The following is a 19,817-nucleotide window of genomic DNA, read 5'->3' on the forward strand; positions in this document are numbered from 1 at the left end:
ACCCGTCCCTCCTCCTCCAGGCTGATTGGGGGCAGGGAGGAGAGGGTGTGGTGTGCAGGGTTTGTTGTGTGGCTGCAGGGCTGTGGATGGACGAAGGAGGACACATCAGTGGACGTCTGATGGAAGAAGGAAACTAGAATAGAAACACTGGGTGTATAATGGCGTGCTTGAGGAAGGAAGTGTAAAAACGAAAAATTCAGAGCTGGGTTCAGGATTGGGAATAGTGATCTGAGAGCGACTCTGTGCTTTAAAGCGTTTGGAGAGATTCGATCTCATGGCTGTGAAGATCTAGTGTGTGTGACAGATCGCTGCAGCTGCAGCCTGAGGCCTCCATCAGAGATAAAACAGATAGTTATGGAGCAGGGAGAGACATGACTTATGACTGCAGAAAAGGAGGACGATCACACTATTTTTCAGGGAAAGATGCTTTTGAAGTGAATGGCTGAGATGTTTATCATGAATGTTTTAATATCTCAAGGGTGGAAAAAAGAAATCCCAGCTGTGTGAAGGGCTGTAAATTCAGAGCAAACACAAACATGAAGTCTGTTTTATATTTTCAGGGTGTTAAGATTTTTTTTTTTTTTTTTTTTTGCTTTAAGCATTTCTGCAACATTCCTATCAGTGTTAACACAAAGATCCACTCAGTTCATCATCAAAAATAGCAGTTGCTTATTCTTCTGAGTTTGTGACATGCAGTCATATCCAAGAAATAAGAATATTATTTAAGAGTTCATTTAGTTTGGGTAACTCAATACAGAAATGTTTTTTACTGTTTAATAGATTGGTATTTTGCAAAGGTACTTTTAATCTAATATGATGTTGCCTCATTAAAACAGATTCTAATTAGCTAAATATTAGAGGTGTGCCGATCCATCGGCCACCGATAATAATCGGCCGATTTCCGTGAAAAAGTGCATGATCGGTGATCGCCGATCACAGTCTCTTGTTGCCGATCACACAAACCGATCACCTGCATCTCATTTTGCAGCTGGTCTCCTCTTTCCTTCACACTGCGCAAGCCCGCAGCAACAAATCCGTAGAGATGTGAAACTATAAAGCATTGAGTGATTGGGGAAGTTTGCGTGTTGTGGCGGAAAATTGAAGCACGTGGGGTGAAGCTCGTCAAAATGCATCAACACGACAAATCTAATATTCTAATATGGCATAAAAACAATGCCATACTTGACGGAGTTTGGCTACATCGAGGCTCACTGTAGTAAAAAAGACATATGGAGGATCAGATAGCAGGTAAAGCAGCGCACAGCTACAAACACTCACCCGGATTAGCATGACTGTCAGAAAGCTAAACAAATCAAATTATTTAAGTCTTTGAGCTGCGATGTAAGACGCTGGTTCTGCTCTCGCTGTTGAACCGCTGCTACGCGCTACAGGTAGTAATATTTCACAGACGGAGTGCCGCTTCTGCTCCACCTGGTAGTGACTCTCACACCGAACCTCTGCTTAAAGCTGCAGGATCTAACCTAAAAAAATTTATTTTACATACGTATTAAAACTTTCGCTGTCCTAACATGAAACAAATAATCTCAGAAAAAATAATCGATCTCTCTGCCTCCTCCCTGTTCTGCATAATTAATTAATATCAGAAAGTTTTCATTCTGTAACTCTGGATTGTTTATTGTAATGGATCTTGTATTTACCTTTGAATGTTAAGTTTTATACTTTAATTTTTTGGCAACGTTGAGAGGTTTTATTTTGACTCGTTGCATCATTATTTAGCCTCTTCAGAGCCTTCATATGTTTTCAATCTGTTAAAGATGGTATTACTGATAGCAGTACAATTTGCACAATGCCTGTTTTGTTTTTTTTCTTGGAAAAAGTTATTAAAGACAAGTTTTTGTCTGAATGTGAATTCATGGTTCCTTTTTCCGCATAATGTAACCGGTAGTGCTTATGATTAAAAAAATAATAATTATGTGATCGCTATCGGTGATCGGTATCGGTGATCGGCCCTCATGGGTGATCAGAATCGGCAGGAAAAAACCTGATCAGCACATCTCTACTAAATATGAATGTCTGTGAATTGAAAAATCTATTTAATCTCTGTTTTGCCTATTTTTTTTTCCTTGACTAATTAAATAAAATTACAATTAAATATTGTATGTTAAGCTAAACATACAATATTTGTGGGCTTCATTGAAAATATGTAAGCTCTCAAGTCTTTTTTTTCCTTTTGCATTGTACTTTTTCTAAAGCAAGTAAAATATCAACCTTTGTTTATTTAATTGTAATATTTCTGAATTAAAATGAGGTAAACTGTAAACCAGTCATGCTGTTGCATGTTTTTTTTTGTACTCTGGATGCTGACATACTGAACAAAAATATCCACAAGGTGAAAGAGTAAGAAACAGAGAATTCATTACCGATCTCTGATGCAGTCATAAACATGATGTTGTGAAGAAGCTCCTTTATGCTGTTTCATTTGCTGTTCTGTGATTTTTGAAGCCACTCACACATCTGCAACTTTTCACATTTTGTGACACATCCCAGGAGATCAGCAGTTCCTGAATATGAGTCTGTCTGGCACCAACCACTGCGCCCTGAAAGCCACTTTCAGCAAATCCCGTTTCATGATACTTAGCATCACATCCAGAGTTGCAGCCATGTGATTGGCTAATTGTGTCTACCTGCATTTCAAATGGGATTGAGTCTAAAGTAGGATTGCATTGGAATCCCAATCAAATTACATTACATACATAAAGTAATTAATTTTTCCTATTTTTCTTGAAATGTACATTGAGGTTATAGAGATTTTTGTTTATAAATTCTGTATACAAGAGAAAATACAGAAAAAAAACATAAAAGTTACTGTAATAATTTATTTTCTTAAACTCTCAGACTGATATTTGTTCTGTCTGCAGTCGTTTTGGACTCTTAAAGTGAGTTTATGCACATTTCCTTCCTGGAGAATCTCTGGAACTGCAGTGACTGATCAGGAGGTTGAAATATAATTTCATTCAAAAACATAAGGCTCATTAATTTCACCAGCTAAACCGATCATATCAAACAAACAGATGACAAGTGACAAGGCTTACAAAAAACATTTTAATACTTTAAGTTTTTTTTCACCATCATCATCGTTCAGAAATTCTTCAGCGGTCCAAGCAAGAGCGGAGAAGGAGCCGAATGTCTGAAGAGTCCTTTGGCTGCAGCTTCCCTCTCACACAGCTGTGACAGTTAACAGTGGACTAGAAATTCTTGCAGAAGTCCTTCTGTATATGTGTGTATGTGTGTGTGTGTGTGTGTGTGTGTGTGCGTGTTCGTGTGTGTGTGCGTGTGTGTGTGTGCGTGTATGTGTGTGTGTGTGTGTGTGTGTGTGTGCGTGTGTGGGGGGCGGGGTGCGTGTGTTCATGTGTTGTGTGTTAGAATGGCTTTCTGTGTCGCGTCTGTTGCTTCGTCTATCAGTGAGTTGGAGGAAAGCTTCTAACGAACGGCTGCTGGCGCCTTAAGGAGGTCAGTGGTGCGAGAGCGAGGCAGACTGGAAGTCATTCAGAGTGTTTAGCTTCATGCTGAGGAAGAGCACTAACATTTCAACAAGCTCACATGAAGCTGCATCTGCCTGGAGTGGCACACATAAATATAAAAATATAAAAAACTAAAAAGAAAGCTTTAAATAAAGTGTGTGTGTGTATGTGTGCGTGTGTGTGTGCGTGTGTGTGTGTGTGTGTGTGTGTGTGTGTGTGTGTTTCTGACAGTCAGTGTGTGTAGGAAGACTGTGAGGAAGGTTCGACTCGCAGGATCGAGTCCCGTCCAGTAACATCCAGGTGGTTGTGTTTCTGAGCCGGTCGTCCTGTGGTTAAGGAGGCATGATGGGAAGTGTAGTTTAAAGCATGTGTCTCACCCACAGGACACAGTGGAGACATTTGAAGAGGAGGAAGCACTTCTACTTAGAGAGGTATGGCTTAAACCTGTGGGTCTAGACTCAGGAGTGTGTCGGTGAAATGTTTACGTGTGTGTGTGTTTTTGTCAGTCGATCAGCTACATTAAGGTCAGTGTCTCTCAGTGAGGAATGTAAACTTTTGGAGCAGTTTGTCTTTAAATAGGGTACTGGATCAGCCATTACACACACACTCCACACACTCACATTCATACAGTAACTCTTTCACGCACACATGCACACACACGCTCTGCTCCCCAGACAGCTAGTGTGCATGTATGTCCAGTCCTTGGGCGATGAGCGGCTCCGCGGGGTGTGCATGCGGCGGCGGGTGGAGCAGCATGGCGGGGTGTGGGTGCGGGCCGGGGTACGAGTGGAGGGACGTTCCCGGGTGGGGGGGGTAGCCCGGCTGGGAGAGCAGAGCGGCGGGGTACTCGCCCTGAAGAGAGGACATTCCAGGTAGACCTGGTGGAAAGTAAAAAAAATATATTTAAGATTTAGACTGCATGATGTGAAAGCATCATCAAATCTTTATGTCCATGACTATAACCCACAATTATTATCCGCTTGGAGCCTTTTTTGATGAAACAAAAATGCAAAATTGTTTTGTTTACATCAGAATAAAAACTGACCTACATGATTTTTATCTGAGCTGATAGTTATAGTTGGTCTAAAGAGGTTGCTAAGTTATTTTTCCTTTGTGACTTAAATAATATATATATAAATAATTTAAAACTAAATATAACCAAGATGTGTAAAGATCAGCAGTGGAAGGACATTGGCAGGAAACCCAAAGTCAGAACTTGCATCCAAATGAGGGATGTCTTTCAAACTGTTTGTAAAGTTAAACATGAAAAGAACAAAGTTCCAGAAAACTGAAAAACAGCCGAAACACTGAGTTTCTTTAGAGTTGCCTTTGATTAGTAATAACTGGAAAATTGATCAATATATTTGATATATATTTGGTTGATGACTTTGATGATGGCGTTTGACAGAGGTATGGCTTAAACTATAACTGTTTCATAAACGGTTATAGTTTACTTTTAACTGGCGTGTAGCTGAAATGTGCTAATTGATATCTTGGCTAATTAATCAAGAGATGTTTGTTTCAGCAACATTTATTCAACATGTTTTGCAACAGAAAAAAGGATTTTGTATCCTCTACAGTACATTTTTATTATGGAATTTAATTTGTGTTAATGTTTTACAATATTTTGTTTTGGTGTCTATTTTGACATCCTAGATGTATTTATGTCTTGTAAATAAACCCGAGAAGGTTTTATTTGACACAAATAAACAATTGCCGAATTCATTTTTAGGAACAGTTCAGGATTTTTGATGCGAGGTTATGTTAAAATGTTATAAGCATTTTGTATCTTAGTTACAGTAGACGCCAGCAGGAAAAAATATGGTTGCCTTTATGTAGTATAAGTGAAGATCAGCTGGTCCTGAAGGCTGAAACTAACAGTTTTAGAAAGCAGTGGCGTGCTGACACTTTGAATAGCCTGAAAAGATTTATTCACTCCACCTGTTGCAAATTCACACATAGATTTATGTGTGAGGTCATTGTGTTTCACCCTGTTGGGCCTCAGAGAGGATCATGGATGCCAGGAGGGTCCACATGCAGATGAAGACCAAGATTTCTGCCAGGTTCAAGGTTCAATCTCTGGCAGCATTCTAGCCGAAGAGTTACAGTGCAGCTAACCTATGGAGTTCACCCAAGTTGAGGATTCCCAGACCTCTGCTGAGAAACTGCAGTCATACGTCTTGCAGATATCCCGATAAAAAAAGGTTGATACTCTTTTGTTGATTTAGAACGAACGCTGAATGTTGGTGAAGATGCTTTTTGTTCTTATTCTTACGAGAATTAAAGTGTTGGTTGAGTTACCAACTTTACTTGGAGACTTAGAGTCTAAGCTGGACTTTTTTACCATATTATGTATTTTCCAGGCACATTGTGCCATTTTATAGCACAATAAAGTAACTATGTTACCTTCAGTTGTTATAAAAAGTCAAATATGACTTAAAAGAAGTTTGACTCTGTAATTTGAAATTGAGCTTCTGTCTCTTCAAGAAGCTTCTGCTTAATCTGACACAACGATGCTTCTCAGACTGAGAAGTTGTTCGTATGATGAGCTCATCATCTGTGCTTTTCCGAGAGCCGTTGTTGAGGTAACCCTGAATGGTTGCCATTGGAGATTCACAGCTTTCTAAAACATGCATCAAAGAATAAAAGCAACAGTCCAGGTATGTTTTTGATGAGGGAACAACATCACATGAAAAAAAGCTAAGAAAAAGTGAATTTTACACAATATCTCCACCCTCCTTTACGACAAACATCAGTTATATAAATGCTGTTTTATCTGTATCCCATCTGCATTGGGCAGCTGTTTACACCTGATGATTACTCACACAAAGAATAAAAAAGGAGGCGATTTGCCACCTATGATCTAATGTCCAAAATATCTTCTTTTTTTTTTTTTTATAACTAGGCTGTGTTATGTGATCTTACCAGCTGTAACTGGGGCCAAAATCGAAGAAGACGAATATTTTTAACTTTAAAAAAAAATGTTTTCTCGGATATCGCTGAGAAAACGGCAGTAAAGTGTGCATCTGTAAGGGACTATTTTCAGCAGCACATAATCCCACAGTCAGCGCTCTGGTGAATATTTTCAGCGGCAACATGGTGTCTGAGTCACATTAAACTAAAGGATCTAAAAGTAAGTGTGTGACTCTCATATTTATGTGTTAAACTGCGTGTAGATAAAAGCATTCTTTACATCAGCAGGGTTGAATCAGCCGGCCGTACCTGCCGTCCGAAGCCCCAGATGGGCCTGTCCGTCGAGGCCGTAGCCTCCCAGTGCAGCTCCCTCCGGACTGTAGGGACCACCCTGACCTGGGAGACCCCACACACACACACACACCTTCAGACACAAATACACACTCAGACACATCACATATATACACAAAGACTGGCTGAACACTGACCTGAGCGGTTTGACTGGTCAATCATCGGCTGAACTATTCTCCTTCGGGCGTTGATGAACCTGGACGAAGCAAGAGATGTGAAGACAGGATATGGAAAGAGATAGAGAGAGAGAGAGAGAGAGAGAGAGAGAGAGAGAGAAAGAGAGAGAGAGAGAGAGAGAGAAAAGATGGACAAGGTCAACCATTAATGGAGAAAAAGGCAAAGAGGGAGACTATTAACCTTTTCCCTTTTACAAGCACTTAACCCTTTCAGAGAGCAGAGTAAATCAACGTTAGGGCAGAGAGCGTATTGATCCGCCCTGTGATAATTGATTGATCTGCATTGATCTGCTCACTTTGTGTGCTGCTGCTGTGGCGAAGGTACACATAAAAACATGTAAGCTACAACATGAAGGAAATCCTTTTTATCGGCGTGAAACAGAACTAAAAATTCTTACACACAGAAAAGGAACCACGTGGAAAAAGCTTTCTGGAAAGCAGAACTACGTTTAAGTCTGCGGCCGTGAAATGGAAACCGAGAAGCAGTAAATAATCTGATTATTGGATATTGATCCGTAGTTTCGCTTTATGAGCAGCAGGATTTCACTGGACTGCAGCTTGAGGGGAAAAAATGCTTTGCAGTACGTTTTTCTCTGCGTCATTAACTATGCTCCAGTGAACTAGATTATAATGATCTTTGTGAAAGTCTTGTAAAGCTGTGACCTTTTTTTTATCAACACTAAACGTGAACATTATAAAACACTTTGTATCGGCTGTAAAGTATTCATACCCCCTGAACTTTTCACATCAGTTTATAATGGGATGTATTTTATTGGGATTTTACATCAAAGTGCCTAATTATGAATAAGATGGAAAATGATCCCTGAGTTTTAACATGTTTTGCTAAACAAATTAAAATGTGTTTCATGCATTTTGCAGCTACAGCTTCTCTAACACCTTTGTTTATTTAGAGATTGAGAATCTGCCCTGTTTTTCTTTGTTAAATAGTTAAATCTCAGTCAAATTGGATAGAAAACGTCCGGGAACATCAGTTTTCAAGTCTTTCTCGGTTGGATTCAGATCTGGACTTTGACAGCCAGATGAATATGATTTAAACAATAATATTGGCTGGTGATGTGCACAGATGCCAGCAGAAATACTTTTAACATTTTCTTAGGTGTAAAGCTCATAGTTATTCCACACTCTTTCCATTTTTGGATGATGGACTGAACATGTTTTAAATGCTTTAATTTTCTAAATTAAGTTTGGCAAGTTGTATTAAGTTGTAATTTTGAACTTTTCATGGTGCCATTTATGTAGCTCTTTCTGCTCTGATGCCTAAACCCAATCTTGAAAATGGTTGTTTGATTAGGCCTTTTACAAACTCTTGTTACGACAAACCTTTAAAAACGGCCAGAAATAATTTGTGCTTTTACCAAAACATGACAACATATGATTTCCAGCTCAATAGTGACTGAAGCATCTATCATATAACTGCTGCTTTTTCTCTATTTTTTTAAATTGCTGTGTCTGTGTGTCCATAGTATATGTTATTGTGATGTGATGTTAGATATCTGTGTGTTTTTCATGTTCCCTAGAACACAAACCTGCTGTAAAACAACAATTATGCTGAGTGAGACGTGTTTTCTTTTATTTTTTTTCACTGCTTAAAAATTAAATAAATAAAAACTAAATAGCGTCTCTCATCTGTGAGATGTTAAACGTACTGCATTAATCTTATTTTAAACATCTCCACAGCTTTCTTCCTGCTTGTTTACATGATGCTTTTTCTTCACTAATGTTTTCCAACAAACCTGGATTTATACTGAGTTATACCATTTTGTTGTTATATATGTTTATGTTTTCTGGATACAATCCACTTTATTTAAGTGATATAAAGGGGTTGACCATAAATGCAAAACCACACTTTTTATTTGTAAAATATTTTAATAACCGTGTATAATTCTTCTTCCACCTTACAATTATACACTACTTTGTGTTGATCCCTCACATAAAAAAAACAATAAATTACATTATAATTGTAATTTAACAAGTTGTGAAGAAGTTCAGCTGGTCTGAATGCTTACGCAAGGCGAAGAAAATTCATAATTTCCTCTTAAACAAGAGAGTTTAACTGATTATTGGAAAGCCGCGGGGCTGGGATTAGTGCATTGATCGAGCAGAGCACTGACCAGTTGTTGACCTGCAAGATAGTCAGCCCCGTGTCCTGCGACAGCTGCTTCTTCTGCTCCTCCGACGGGTATGGGTGCTGGAAACATGGAGACACACACACACACACACACACACACACAGATGGAGAGTGGAAAGTTAAGCAAATCAAAGCCAGGCCCTGAGGTGTGTTGCTGGTAGCAGTGAGACGACTGATGGGAGAATCCTCCCAGAGAAACATGAAGCCTCACCTTAAACCCAGACTGAAATAATGTGTGTGAACTCTCAGTGTGGATTCTGAAGACCCTTCATCTAAATTCCCGTCTGCTCTCACATTTAAAGCCTCACTAAGCCCACTAACTCTGTCTCTTTTTCCCTTTCCACCGCGCACACAGACACATACTGCAATAATTGGAGTGAAGCAACATTTGACCTGCCTCATTTAGTAGCTAATTACTAATCTAACCACCTTACCAACAATTACACACTCCATTTCTATCACTTCTAATATGAGCATATTCACATAATCACTTAATCCCCCAGTTTTTCATTTAATTTAATTGACCTCCATTGCACACTCGCTTCCCTTCTTTGTCTATCCTCGCACATGACGTTTTTCCCACAGTAAATCCTCTGCGCAGTGATCACTCTCCCACCACTGTACACAAGCCGTCTTTGTTCGCCTATATTTCTTGCAGGGGTGGCCCTAACGAATGCATTTCAAATGTAATGGATAATTTTGACAATATGTGATCAAAAAAGGAAAATGGGAAGCTCACCGACAGGTGCTGGAAGAGCCACGCTCTCATGATGTTTGTGGCCACTTTGGGGAAGATGCCCCTCTTCTTGTTGTTCCTCCTGTCCCGGTCGCTCTCGTCCTCCTCCCCCGTGCTGGGGGAGGCCACTCCCCCATCGAGGCCGTCTCCTGCAAGAGCGACCTTGACGTCATTGCATGCTAGCAAACAGACGTATTCATACACGTCCAGCTGATATACGGCTGTGGAAAGAAATGAAAAGACCGCTGCAAAATGATCAGTTTCTCTGATTCTACCCTTTATAGGCATATGTTTGAGTAAAATGAACATTGTTTTTTTTTACTCTATGAACTACTGACAACATTTCTCCCAAATTCCAAATAAGAATTTAGTATTTATTTGCAGAAAATGAGAAATGGTCAAAATAATGAAAAAGATGCAGTGCTTTCAGTCCGCTAATAAAGCAAAGAAAACAAGTTCATATTAATTTAGAAACAACAACACTAATGTTTTAACACAGGAAGAGTTCAGAAATCAATATTTGGTGGAATAATCATGAGGTTTTCAATGAGGTTTAGTGCAGTGGGCTCTTATTGGCACCCACTGCCTGCCTGCAGAACTGACATGTACATTAATATCAGTTCATTCATATGAGGTCCATTTGTCATATTAAAGTATCTTTTGTTAAAGCTGCAAAAGGTAACTTTTAAAATATTGTGGGTTTTTTATATATTAGTGTGTTCTTGTGGTTCAGGGGACGTCAGATTTATGAGTTTTATCCAACAGAAGCTCCGCTGTCATTGATGAATATTTGTCCGAAAGAGACTTTTGTACAACCTTAGAGGCTAAAATTTGCTATACAAGTGAAGAACATCAAACAATTTACAAGACTTACTGGCTGTGTCAGACATTTACCAAACATTTGGTCACATCTTCGTTTGCAGCATTTTCCGCCAGAACTCGTGTGAACATGTGTGCAAACCTGCGTCGCTGCAGTTGTCCCCTGTGCTGTGTGAAGGCAGCCCACAGGTGCCTGGTGTTCCTAGAGGCGTAGTGGCACATTCATCTGGCTCCCGTAACCACGATGCATTCTGCAGCGCAGGGAAAAGGATGGAGGAGAGAATGCTAGGCAGAAACTGCTGCAAGGGACCATAAAAACGACTTGGTGTCTCACCTGTTCTGACAAACTGGTGCAGGAGCCACCAAAGTCCTCCATGTCCGACTTGGAGCCGCCCTCCCGCTCATCCAGCACCAGGTCAGTGGGCATCTTTCCCTTCAGGCAGGTGATGTAGCGATGGCAGAAGTTATCACACAGGTCATGCACCTTCAGAAACAAATGATGACTTATTATGGTCGGCATCAGTTTGCAATTATGAGCTGATTCATTAGTTTTACCAAAAGAAATTTGCCTTTCAGTTTTAAGACATTAACATTTTCTGGTGTATGCTTTTTGCTTTATTTTCTCTCCTTGATGAACCACTAAACACAATTACTAGAGAATAACCGATCCACATTTAACCAGATGTCTGGTTATCTTAGATGTCTGACCTGCTAATTCTTCATTTCTGAAATACAAGAAATCAGCAGATTTTTAGGTAAATTGGCTCTAAAATTTCAAAATTGTAATTTTTTTTCAACGTAAAATATGTAAGCACTAACAGGTTGTGCTAACACTAACAAAGAAATGCAAGATATATAATTTCTAGAGAAGCACGTCAGCTGTTCTCCAACCGAGAGTTTGATGGTCGTCTTTGTTCTTCAAGCTTTGAATTTTTTTTAAGTTTTCTTTGTTTTCATACGACTTTTCAAGAAACAGTCTTCAAGTTTTCAAGGAGGCACTTCTTCCCACTCACCTTGGTGGCATTTCCTCAAACTAGAAAAGGAATACATATTTAGAATCAACTTCTGCATGTGCAAGGGATATGCCGAGTATGTCAAAGCGAAGTCTCCCTGTTTTATCATTTTGAGCTTTCAACAAGAGCCTCTCAGAAAATCTGCAAAGTTTGGAAACTGACGTTTACATTTAATTATGCTAACCACAATGAGAATTAGATGAGATGTTAAAGACAATTCAGAGCAGCAATTCTATTATCTCTTCGTGAATGATAATTCAGTGCGTAAAACCAAACTTTGTTTTACAGAAACAAAGTTTTTGTAAACGCAAACGCAAAACTCAAAACTTTGTTTCACTCAAAACTTGTTTTACTCAAAACTCAAAACTTTGTTTTACAGAAAATCACTTCAGTTTTATTGTATAAAAAATAATGGCTGCTCAGGGCAGGAAGGTGAGAAAGAGAAATGTTCAACATGGTTAAATTCTTAGGGAAATTAGCTCAAATCAGTATCAGCAAAAACACAAACACCAGACATCTTCCTCAAATTTCAAAGAATAATGTTTGTCGATGCATTCACAGACCAAATAACAAATCGGAAATGCAAATCCGACAGTTCAAGCTAAATGTAAATATATTTACAAGAGTTGTTTAACATCTGAGATAAATTAGCACATTTTAATAACAACATGCTGGGATTTGACCAACCTTCTCTAGCTCCAGTAAATGAAAGCGAAGAACCTGTATGGCCTGGATCATCTGTTGGAGAGGATTATCATGTTAACATCTCTCACAAAGTGCATTTTAAATTCTAGCAAGCTGTCAGTTCATGAGTCATACCAAGTTGTCCAGCTCAGGATTGGAAGAAAAAATTGGCTTCTCAGAGCGAATCTGCAACGCAAGTTCAGGATCTCAGCACAAAATGCTTCAACAACAAACAAAACAAAAACAAAACTCTTTGCTGTTCCCCTGCTTCCTGGTCGGTGCTCACCCACCTGCTTGGCGAAGGCGGCGATGTCGTCGTTGAAGGACTCGGAGGAGCAGACGTCGCTGTGGTTGGCCATGCCGGGGAGGTGGGAGGTGGCTGAGAGGGAGGAGGAGGAGTCCCGAGGGGAGCAGGTGGCCAGCTCACACTTCTCAAACACTAAGGCCAGCAGTGGAAAGAGTGGGTGACTGCCCACACACGCACACACACACACACACACACATGAACATAAACAGTTAACATACTGGACATAAACACCGTAACAGTTGGTATAGAGAACACATGATACAGAACACGATACACAAACTGTACACCACAGTATGTATGAAGCAGACAGCTGTATGCACTTCACACGTATTTTCACATTTAGCATGCACTGTAAATACACACTGCATGTCGGCCTGCAGCCGGGTCACATAAATCCTCCTACCCATAGATCTGGTCCTTGTGGTGTTTAAGGGAGTCAGGGATGGTGGGGCCGTACTGCGGCGGAGGAAGCGCCCTGACGTCGTCCCCGTAGCCCCCCACCGGCATGCCCTCCGACCCTGAGTAGTGCACCAGCTCTTCATACTGAAACACAATTAGATGAAGAGATAGAAAGAGTGAGACACACTCAACATCTGCGGCCGTGCGACACAAAATCTCTCCGTTATTTTATTATGTGACCGATCTGTCAGGGGGACCAGAGCTACACGGCTTACTGGACTGCTGTACCGTTGGTAAACATGATGCGTTTTTATAATTTAGGAGCTTTTGTGTGTGTGTGTGTGTGTGTGTGTGTGTGTGTGTGTGTGTGTGTGTGTGTGTGTGTGTGTGTGTGTGTGTGTGTGTGTGTGTGTGTGCGTGCGTGCATGCGTGCGTGCGTGCGTGTGTGTGTGTGCGTGTGCGTGTGCGCGTGTGCGTGTGTGTGTCTGCCTCTGCAGGGACTTTGAGCTGTGGTTTGATCAAAAATTAACTATTGCCACTGCCTTTATGTTGCTTGCAATGCTGTTCTTTGTGTCCAAGTTTACCCATTTTTCATGTCCTGCAACACATTGAACATTGAGTCGTTCTTTAGTGGAAATTAAATGAAATTATTCAATGAAGAAAACAATAAACTGCTGAAACCTGAATTTACTATCATGACTATACTTATCAGCATTAGTCTGGCTGTGAGGCTGCAGACTCCTGGCTTAGCTCAACACATAATAACACATCACTGTGACATAGAAAGGAAATTCCATATTTCCTTTCCATTTCCTTTCCATATTTCCTGCAAAGTGACTTTAGACTTTAATGTTCTGTTATTTGCTAGTCAACCTTTTGCTAAATTTACAGCAGAAAGTTTTTTTCTGTGGCATGTCTCCACCAACTTTTCACACTGAATGTTTTGCTCACTCTTCTTTGCGAAATACCTCAAGTTCAGTCAGACTGTTTGGATGAGGAAGCATCCATGAACAGCAAATTTAATATTTTGAAAAGATTCTCCTTTGGATTTAAGTCTGAACTTTGACTGGGACATTTTAACATATAAAATGTCCAATTTTATATGGGTGGTGTGTTAGAATCTCTGGTCCTTCTGCAAAGTAAACATCTACTGTATCCTCGGCTTTTTTGCAGCCTCCCACAGGTTTTCTTCCAGATGTGTGTTTTTGCTCCATCTATCTTGGCTTTCGCTTGGAGCGGCTTCCCTGTCTCTGCTGAAGTCTTCGTCATCTTTTAGGGATGGTGTGTTCAGGGTGATGTACAGTGTTAGTTTTCTGCCACATGCTCTGCTATGCATGTAGGCCGAGAAGTCCAAATTAGGTCTTATCTGAGGAGAGGACCTTCCTCCACCGCTGTGTCCCCTACAAGGCACACTGCAAACTGGCTGTTTATAGATTTCCTTCAACAATTGTCTGTGGCAACAAACTTTACGAACTCCTTCCTAAAATCTAAACCAGACGGAGCCATGCTGAGACATCCCTCATGGCCCCGCTGCGAGACCCTCACATGGGGCCTGCTCACACACAAGCAGAAACCACCATGACACAATGAATCAGACGCACATATGGCAAGCTCTCAGGCACATGGCTCAGACAAATTCATAAGGAAAACATGCTCAGCAGCAGCCCGTCAGGGCGCACGTTTCATGAATAAACACATCAGTCTGAGTGTGTTATGGAGCTAATCTGAGCCTGTTCGCTGCTCCTGCATGTCTGTGCTCAGGTCAGCAGATCTGCTTCTGTTTCTCTTTCTGATGGATTAAAGGGACACAGGTCACAGTCCCACAGGATGACTGGGATCACAGGCGGACAACTCAAACGCACACCTTTCACTTCTCTGTTGTTTTAACCGAGCCACGGTGTGCTGACTCTGGCTTTCTTCTGTGGAGTCTAGAGGAAGAATATTGCAGCGGCTTACAGCTGAAATATGAGGCTCAAAAAGACGGCTTCTCTACAGCCGCTGACCTGTTTGAAGCCATTTCAGCAAAGCTCAGAGACAAGGACATTTTGACCCAAAGAGTCCAATTTCTGCTAATTTTGACTCCATGTATAGACTGTACAACCTCTGGTGAAACAAAAGTTACACTGAACATATAAAAGCTATTTTCTGTCTTTTTTAAAATGAACTAAAATCCTTCCCTTTCACATCCACGCACTGCTTTCCCTGCTAGCATTCTGCTGAACCCTACGTCTGTCCTAAATGGCTAATCCAATGGTTCGGGCCCCATATGGTCACAGAAAGCACCTGCTCTGAGGCCCAGTCCAGGGACACCTTCTCGTTTTTATGGTGGTCGGCTATTAAAACAATCACGGCTATCAGATTGCGCGTCTCTTTTTACGCACGGAGCGGCTCGGGTTTCCGTGCGTCAGGAGGATCAAAGCGCGCGAGCTCAGACACTGAATTACAGGAATTTGTATGTATAAAAAACTAAAAAATAAAACAACCAAACTGGTTAACAACTGTGCTGTTTTCAATGGAAAAGTTATTAAAAGCAAATTACGCTTGATGAGGCTGCGCCAGCTGCTGTAACGGCATCGGGATCAGAGCGTCTGTTAGAGAATAACGCTAAATGTACGTCTCAGTGCTCGGTTTAATGTCGCGTTTAATGAAAGAGGGGCTGAGCTAATAAACGAAACATAGTTCTTAACAGGAAATACTTCAGTAAAAATCAGTTAGTCGGAAGACATGTGGCTCAGTTCTTAAAAGAAATGATTTGATGTTTATTTCACACGCAGAAATCGTTGGAGTATATTTCAAGATTTTCACCTAAATTTATAACATATTTAAGTGTAGAAATTGACATTTCAATCCCTGTTTAATAAGCTAAAAAAATGTTTTAAAAAGTCAAAAACTTTAGAATAATTTGAAGCCTAACGCGTGAAAGCTTCGGGATGAAGGGAAAACATTTTCACGTGAATATTTTTGGAGTTGTAAATCATGCTGATTATTAAAATCTATTAATTTAAGCTACATGTATGTAATAAGCACGTTAGAAATTAAGACATTCTGAATAAACTGTAAAGTATTTCACGGAGAGCAAACACAACGGAACCTGTTGCAGACTGGAGCGCCTCCAAACAAGGTTTTACGCAGCGTTTTATCCATGGAGACAAGGCCATTTATCCAAAGAAGATTAATCCAGTATGGCTAGATGCATTTTTATTCCTACAACAAACTGAAGACTTGTGTTCCTGAATTAGCTGGCCTTGTTAAAATTTCAGTCTTTAAATATCACGCATGCACTATAAAAATAGATTTTTGTACAGTATTCAATATTACAAATCAAAATTATAAAAACTTTAAACAAATATTAGTCTCTAAATGTCATTTTCAATCTTGGTGAAAGTCTCACAACATTGACTGCAGTCAACACTTTTAGACTTTTAAATCAAACTTTCACTGAAATTGTTGCTTCAGTTGTTTTCATCGTGTGCCCAGCAGAGAACAGGAAGGTTGCTATGTTTATATTGGTGGTTTTATGAATCATTTATCAACTTAGTAAAACTTAACAACTACCAGATGACTTATGGCTGAGAAAGTATAGGTAGAAAAAAAAATTATTATTTGAGCCTTAACTCTGAGACCTTTACTCATCTCAGCTGTGGCTCACAGGTAAAATGTTTCCTCCTTGATGCAGCAGCTAAAGGAATGTTTATTACTTCACGAACATTTTGTACCTTCATCACAAGCCAGGTATTTTACCATGTTTCTTGTTTGCAGGAGGCAAAGCGCTGAAAAGTAGTTTTGTCAGTCGTTTTAGATTCAGTGTGTGTTCACGTCGACTTTTTCAAATCCCTGCCTGTTTTCACATGGCTGTGGTTTTCTGTCTGCACACCCTACATCCTCTAATTGCTCTGTTCTCAGTAAGAGGAGCTCAGTCCGCCTGCTGCCCCTTCAGCCTCGGCCCGTTCCTCCTCCTCCTCCTCCACCACCACCGAGCCTCTGAATCAGTGTAGCAAAAAAACTGACCTACATACCGAGCTGAAGAGCTGTATCTCCTCTGCTCTGCCCTGCCTCTTAATGACCAACTCTCTAACCCTCAACTGACTGGCATCAAACAGCCTGAAATCAGGGCCTTTTATTTCAAGTTGCTTCATCCATAATTGCCACTGAATTTTGGCACGTTTATGGCTAAAAGTGATTTTAAAAGTGCTTGAGAATGACATTTTGTTGGCTCATTTTTGGAGGTTTGCGATCATGCTTCCGTGCATAAAGTACTAAACACTCCTTTTACGGTGTTTCCCCACTAAACATAAGCTGATGCCACTTCCAGCCCACCGGTCTCTACTGGGCCTTGTGTGTTTTTGTGGCGGCTGTCCACTGCAAACAAACCTCCCAGCACATGTGCTTCGGTTTTGCTGCTTTAAACCCGATCAGGCTGTTCCTACCCACACCTTCTCAGATAAACTAATAAAGAAGCCGATCAGACCTACCCTTTTCTCCATGCGACTCGACAGCCAGACCTACACCGGAGAGGATGATGCGCTGCTCGGCTGTGCTCCAGCGATCCTTCCCCCCTCCCTTCCTCTCTGTCTCCGGGCTCCTGGAAATCAGAGTGCATTTGCTTTTATTTATTTAATTTTATTTATTTATTTTTTTTCCTTCTCCTTCTTCTTCATAAACGAATCAGTAATTAAGTTGTGAGCACGATCAACACGGAGACAGAACAGCCCGCAAGGAGTCAACACAAACATTAAGTGAGCGGAGAGCCGCTGTGTTTACTCCTTGTCCATCGCGTTTTATGTTACAACATAATGATGGCACTGGAGGTTTGATACGGGCGGCTGATGACCGCCTGTGTAAGCCTAATGGCTCATAATGCGCTCAAAGGTAATAAAGGCTTTAACTGATTCCCGCTGCCTATTTAATGCTACTGCTTTGGCGAGTGGGAAGCCTACGGAGCTCCGGTAGAAAAGCGTGAAATGTCCCACCGAGACGTAAATATCCAGTCCGGTTCGGGCCGTGTCCGGCGTGGGATTCCGGGGAGGTGAAAGGGGAGAAGCGGCTTCCTGCAGCGCCTCGCCTCCGCTTGGTGCGCCTCTCGCTCCGGGTGGCTGAGGGATGATGCTCGGTGCTTCTCTTAGCGGCGTCCTCCCCCCGCCTGCTCTCTCCTGCTTTTTGGCTCTCTGCGCTCGCTGTCCGCGCAGCAGCATACGGCGACAAGCTGGAAAATGTCACGGCCCGGAATGAGCGATGGTGTTTTCACCCTCAAGAGGAGAGAAAGAGGAGGAGAGGAGGAGAGGCGGAGGAGGAGGATGAAGAAGAGGAGGAGGAGGGGGGGGGGGAGTGACACTGGTGGTGGCAGGGCGGGTTGCGGGAAGGTTTCTGGGGGTCAAAACGCGACGGGATCTCTTTCCCCCCGCCCCCCCCCCCTCCACGCACTCCACCCATCCCTCCCTCTAGTCCACCTCCCCACCGCTCCCTCCCCACCATCACACACACAAAAACCCAGCGAAGAACAGCCACAATGTTTACCCCTTTTTACATCTCCCCATTGTTTTCTTCTAGTTCTATAGAAGAAAACAATATATAAACTATGTATGTATATCAAATCAAATCATGAGATCGATAAATACGATAATATCTAACTACATCTATAAAATCATATATGATTGATGTAGTTCCGATATTTTCGCATGTTGATCTCATGATTTGATCTATGCTGATATTCCACCTGCATTAAAACATTAACACAGCATGATGCTGCCGCCTCCATGCTGCACAGTTGGGTCCCTAATGTTTGTCTCCAGAAATTATGTGTACAACTTTAATCTTACTTTTTTGTTGTTGTTTTGGAGTAAACAGATTCTTGGTCTCTGAGTGACTTTTCAGCTCAGGACTCATTTCATTTTGGCTAATGACGCTTCAAACCAACTTTAATCTGATTCTTCAGTAAGTCTTTTATTTGCTCATATCTTTAAACCAGAACTTTTTAACTTCCTTAGCTGCATGATAGTTGAACATTCCCATCATTTTTACTCTTACTGAATGTTTATGCATCTGGAAGAGGCAGAACAAGATTAATGCAGTTATTTTCCTGATAGTTCAGCTGATTTGTTTTGATTGTCATTGTGTACGTCCACATGTGTGTCTTCATCTTAAATGTCGTCAATGAATTGTTTTACTCTTGTAGATTAAATGAAAGGATTACGACTGAAGTGTTATGTTTACTATGATTTCTATTTATCTACTAACTAATTACATCGCCTGGATTTTCCCACGTGTTTCAGAGACAGACTAAACTTAATGTATGTAAACTTCAGATTTGAAGAAAGTAATACAAAAAAAATCTCTAAAGCCACATAATATTATTAGTGATTCTAACTGCCCAACAAGCTGAAAAGTTTACTCAGAGAGTAATTGCATTAATAGCTCTATGTCCACCTATTTCATTTAATTGAGATAACGGGTAAGATTAAATAAGTGTTCACTTCTTCCGATTTCTTTTCAAACAGAAAAGAAGTAGGAAAATGTGTTTGTTCTTGGTTATGTATGCACATGTTTTCTCTGTCCTATTGACTGATTATTTTCTTGTTTTTAAAAGCCTGTTTAAAATAATTAAATCAAAACACCTACCAAGTAGAGTTGGTCTAACTTTTGCCGATGCTCTTTGTTGGGTTTTTGAAAGTGTTCATGAACCATTTTTGGTTTGTGGTAGCATCCATTATGCAGCTGAAAGAGGCAATGATTATCAGGAAATAGACTTTAAATCAGTCCATATTGTGGTATGAGTGAAATTAATGGACAAA

At 40.7% G+C, this 19,817-nt stretch overlaps 1 protein-coding gene across 2 annotated transcripts; it reads right to left on the bottom strand.

Moving 5' to 3' along the window:
* Positions 1–3,049: 3,049 nt before the first annotated feature.
* meis3 (myeloid ecotropic viral integration site 3) lies at positions 3,050–18,357 on the bottom strand. Of its 2 annotated transcripts, none has more exons than XM_008426131.3 (13): positions 18,000–18,357; positions 17,502–17,611; positions 13,034–13,173; positions 12,614–12,762; positions 12,459–12,509; positions 12,327–12,377; positions 10,961–11,110; positions 10,769–10,877; positions 9,811–9,956; positions 9,055–9,131; positions 6,884–6,942; positions 6,705–6,791; positions 3,050–4,360 (listed from the first exon to the last, which is right to left on the bottom strand). In XM_008426131.3, exons 1-13 carry the CDS (start codon positions 18,219–18,221, stop codon positions 4,161–4,163), a joined length of 1,551 nt encoding a protein of 516 aa, XP_008424353.1. In that variant the 5' UTR covers positions 18,222–18,357; the 3' UTR covers positions 3,050–4,160. The 2 variants fall into 2 exon arrangements, with proteins under 2 accessions (XP_008424353.1, XP_008424354.1); XM_008426132.3 differs by having other exon boundaries at positions 12,614–12,791; positions 18,000–18,140.
* Between the last annotated feature and the right edge of the window lie 1,460 nt (positions 18,358–19,817).

Source organism: Poecilia reticulata, chromosome 13 (assembly GCF_904066995.2).
Source record: "Poecilia reticulata chromosome 13, P_reticulata-male-v2, whole genome shotgun sequence".
Taxonomy (NCBI): domain Eukaryota; kingdom Metazoa; phylum Chordata; class Actinopteri; order Cyprinodontiformes; family Poeciliidae; genus Poecilia; species Poecilia reticulata.

Excerpts from the sequence above, each read along its gene's own strand:
- meis3 (XM_008426131.3), bottom strand. The coding sequence starts at position 18,221 with ATGCTGCTGCGCGGACAGCGAGCGCAGAGAGCCAAAAAGCAGGAGAGA. Across the intron at positions 10,878-10,960 it reads GCACCAGTTTGTCAGAACAG|AATGCATCGTGGTTACGGGA; the intron begins GTGAGACACCAA and ends CCTGCGCTGCAG. Across the intron at positions 9,132-9,810 it reads GGCTCTTCCAGCACCTGTCG|CACCCATACCCGTCGGAGGA; the intron begins GTGAGCTTCCCA and ends CCATGTTTCCAG.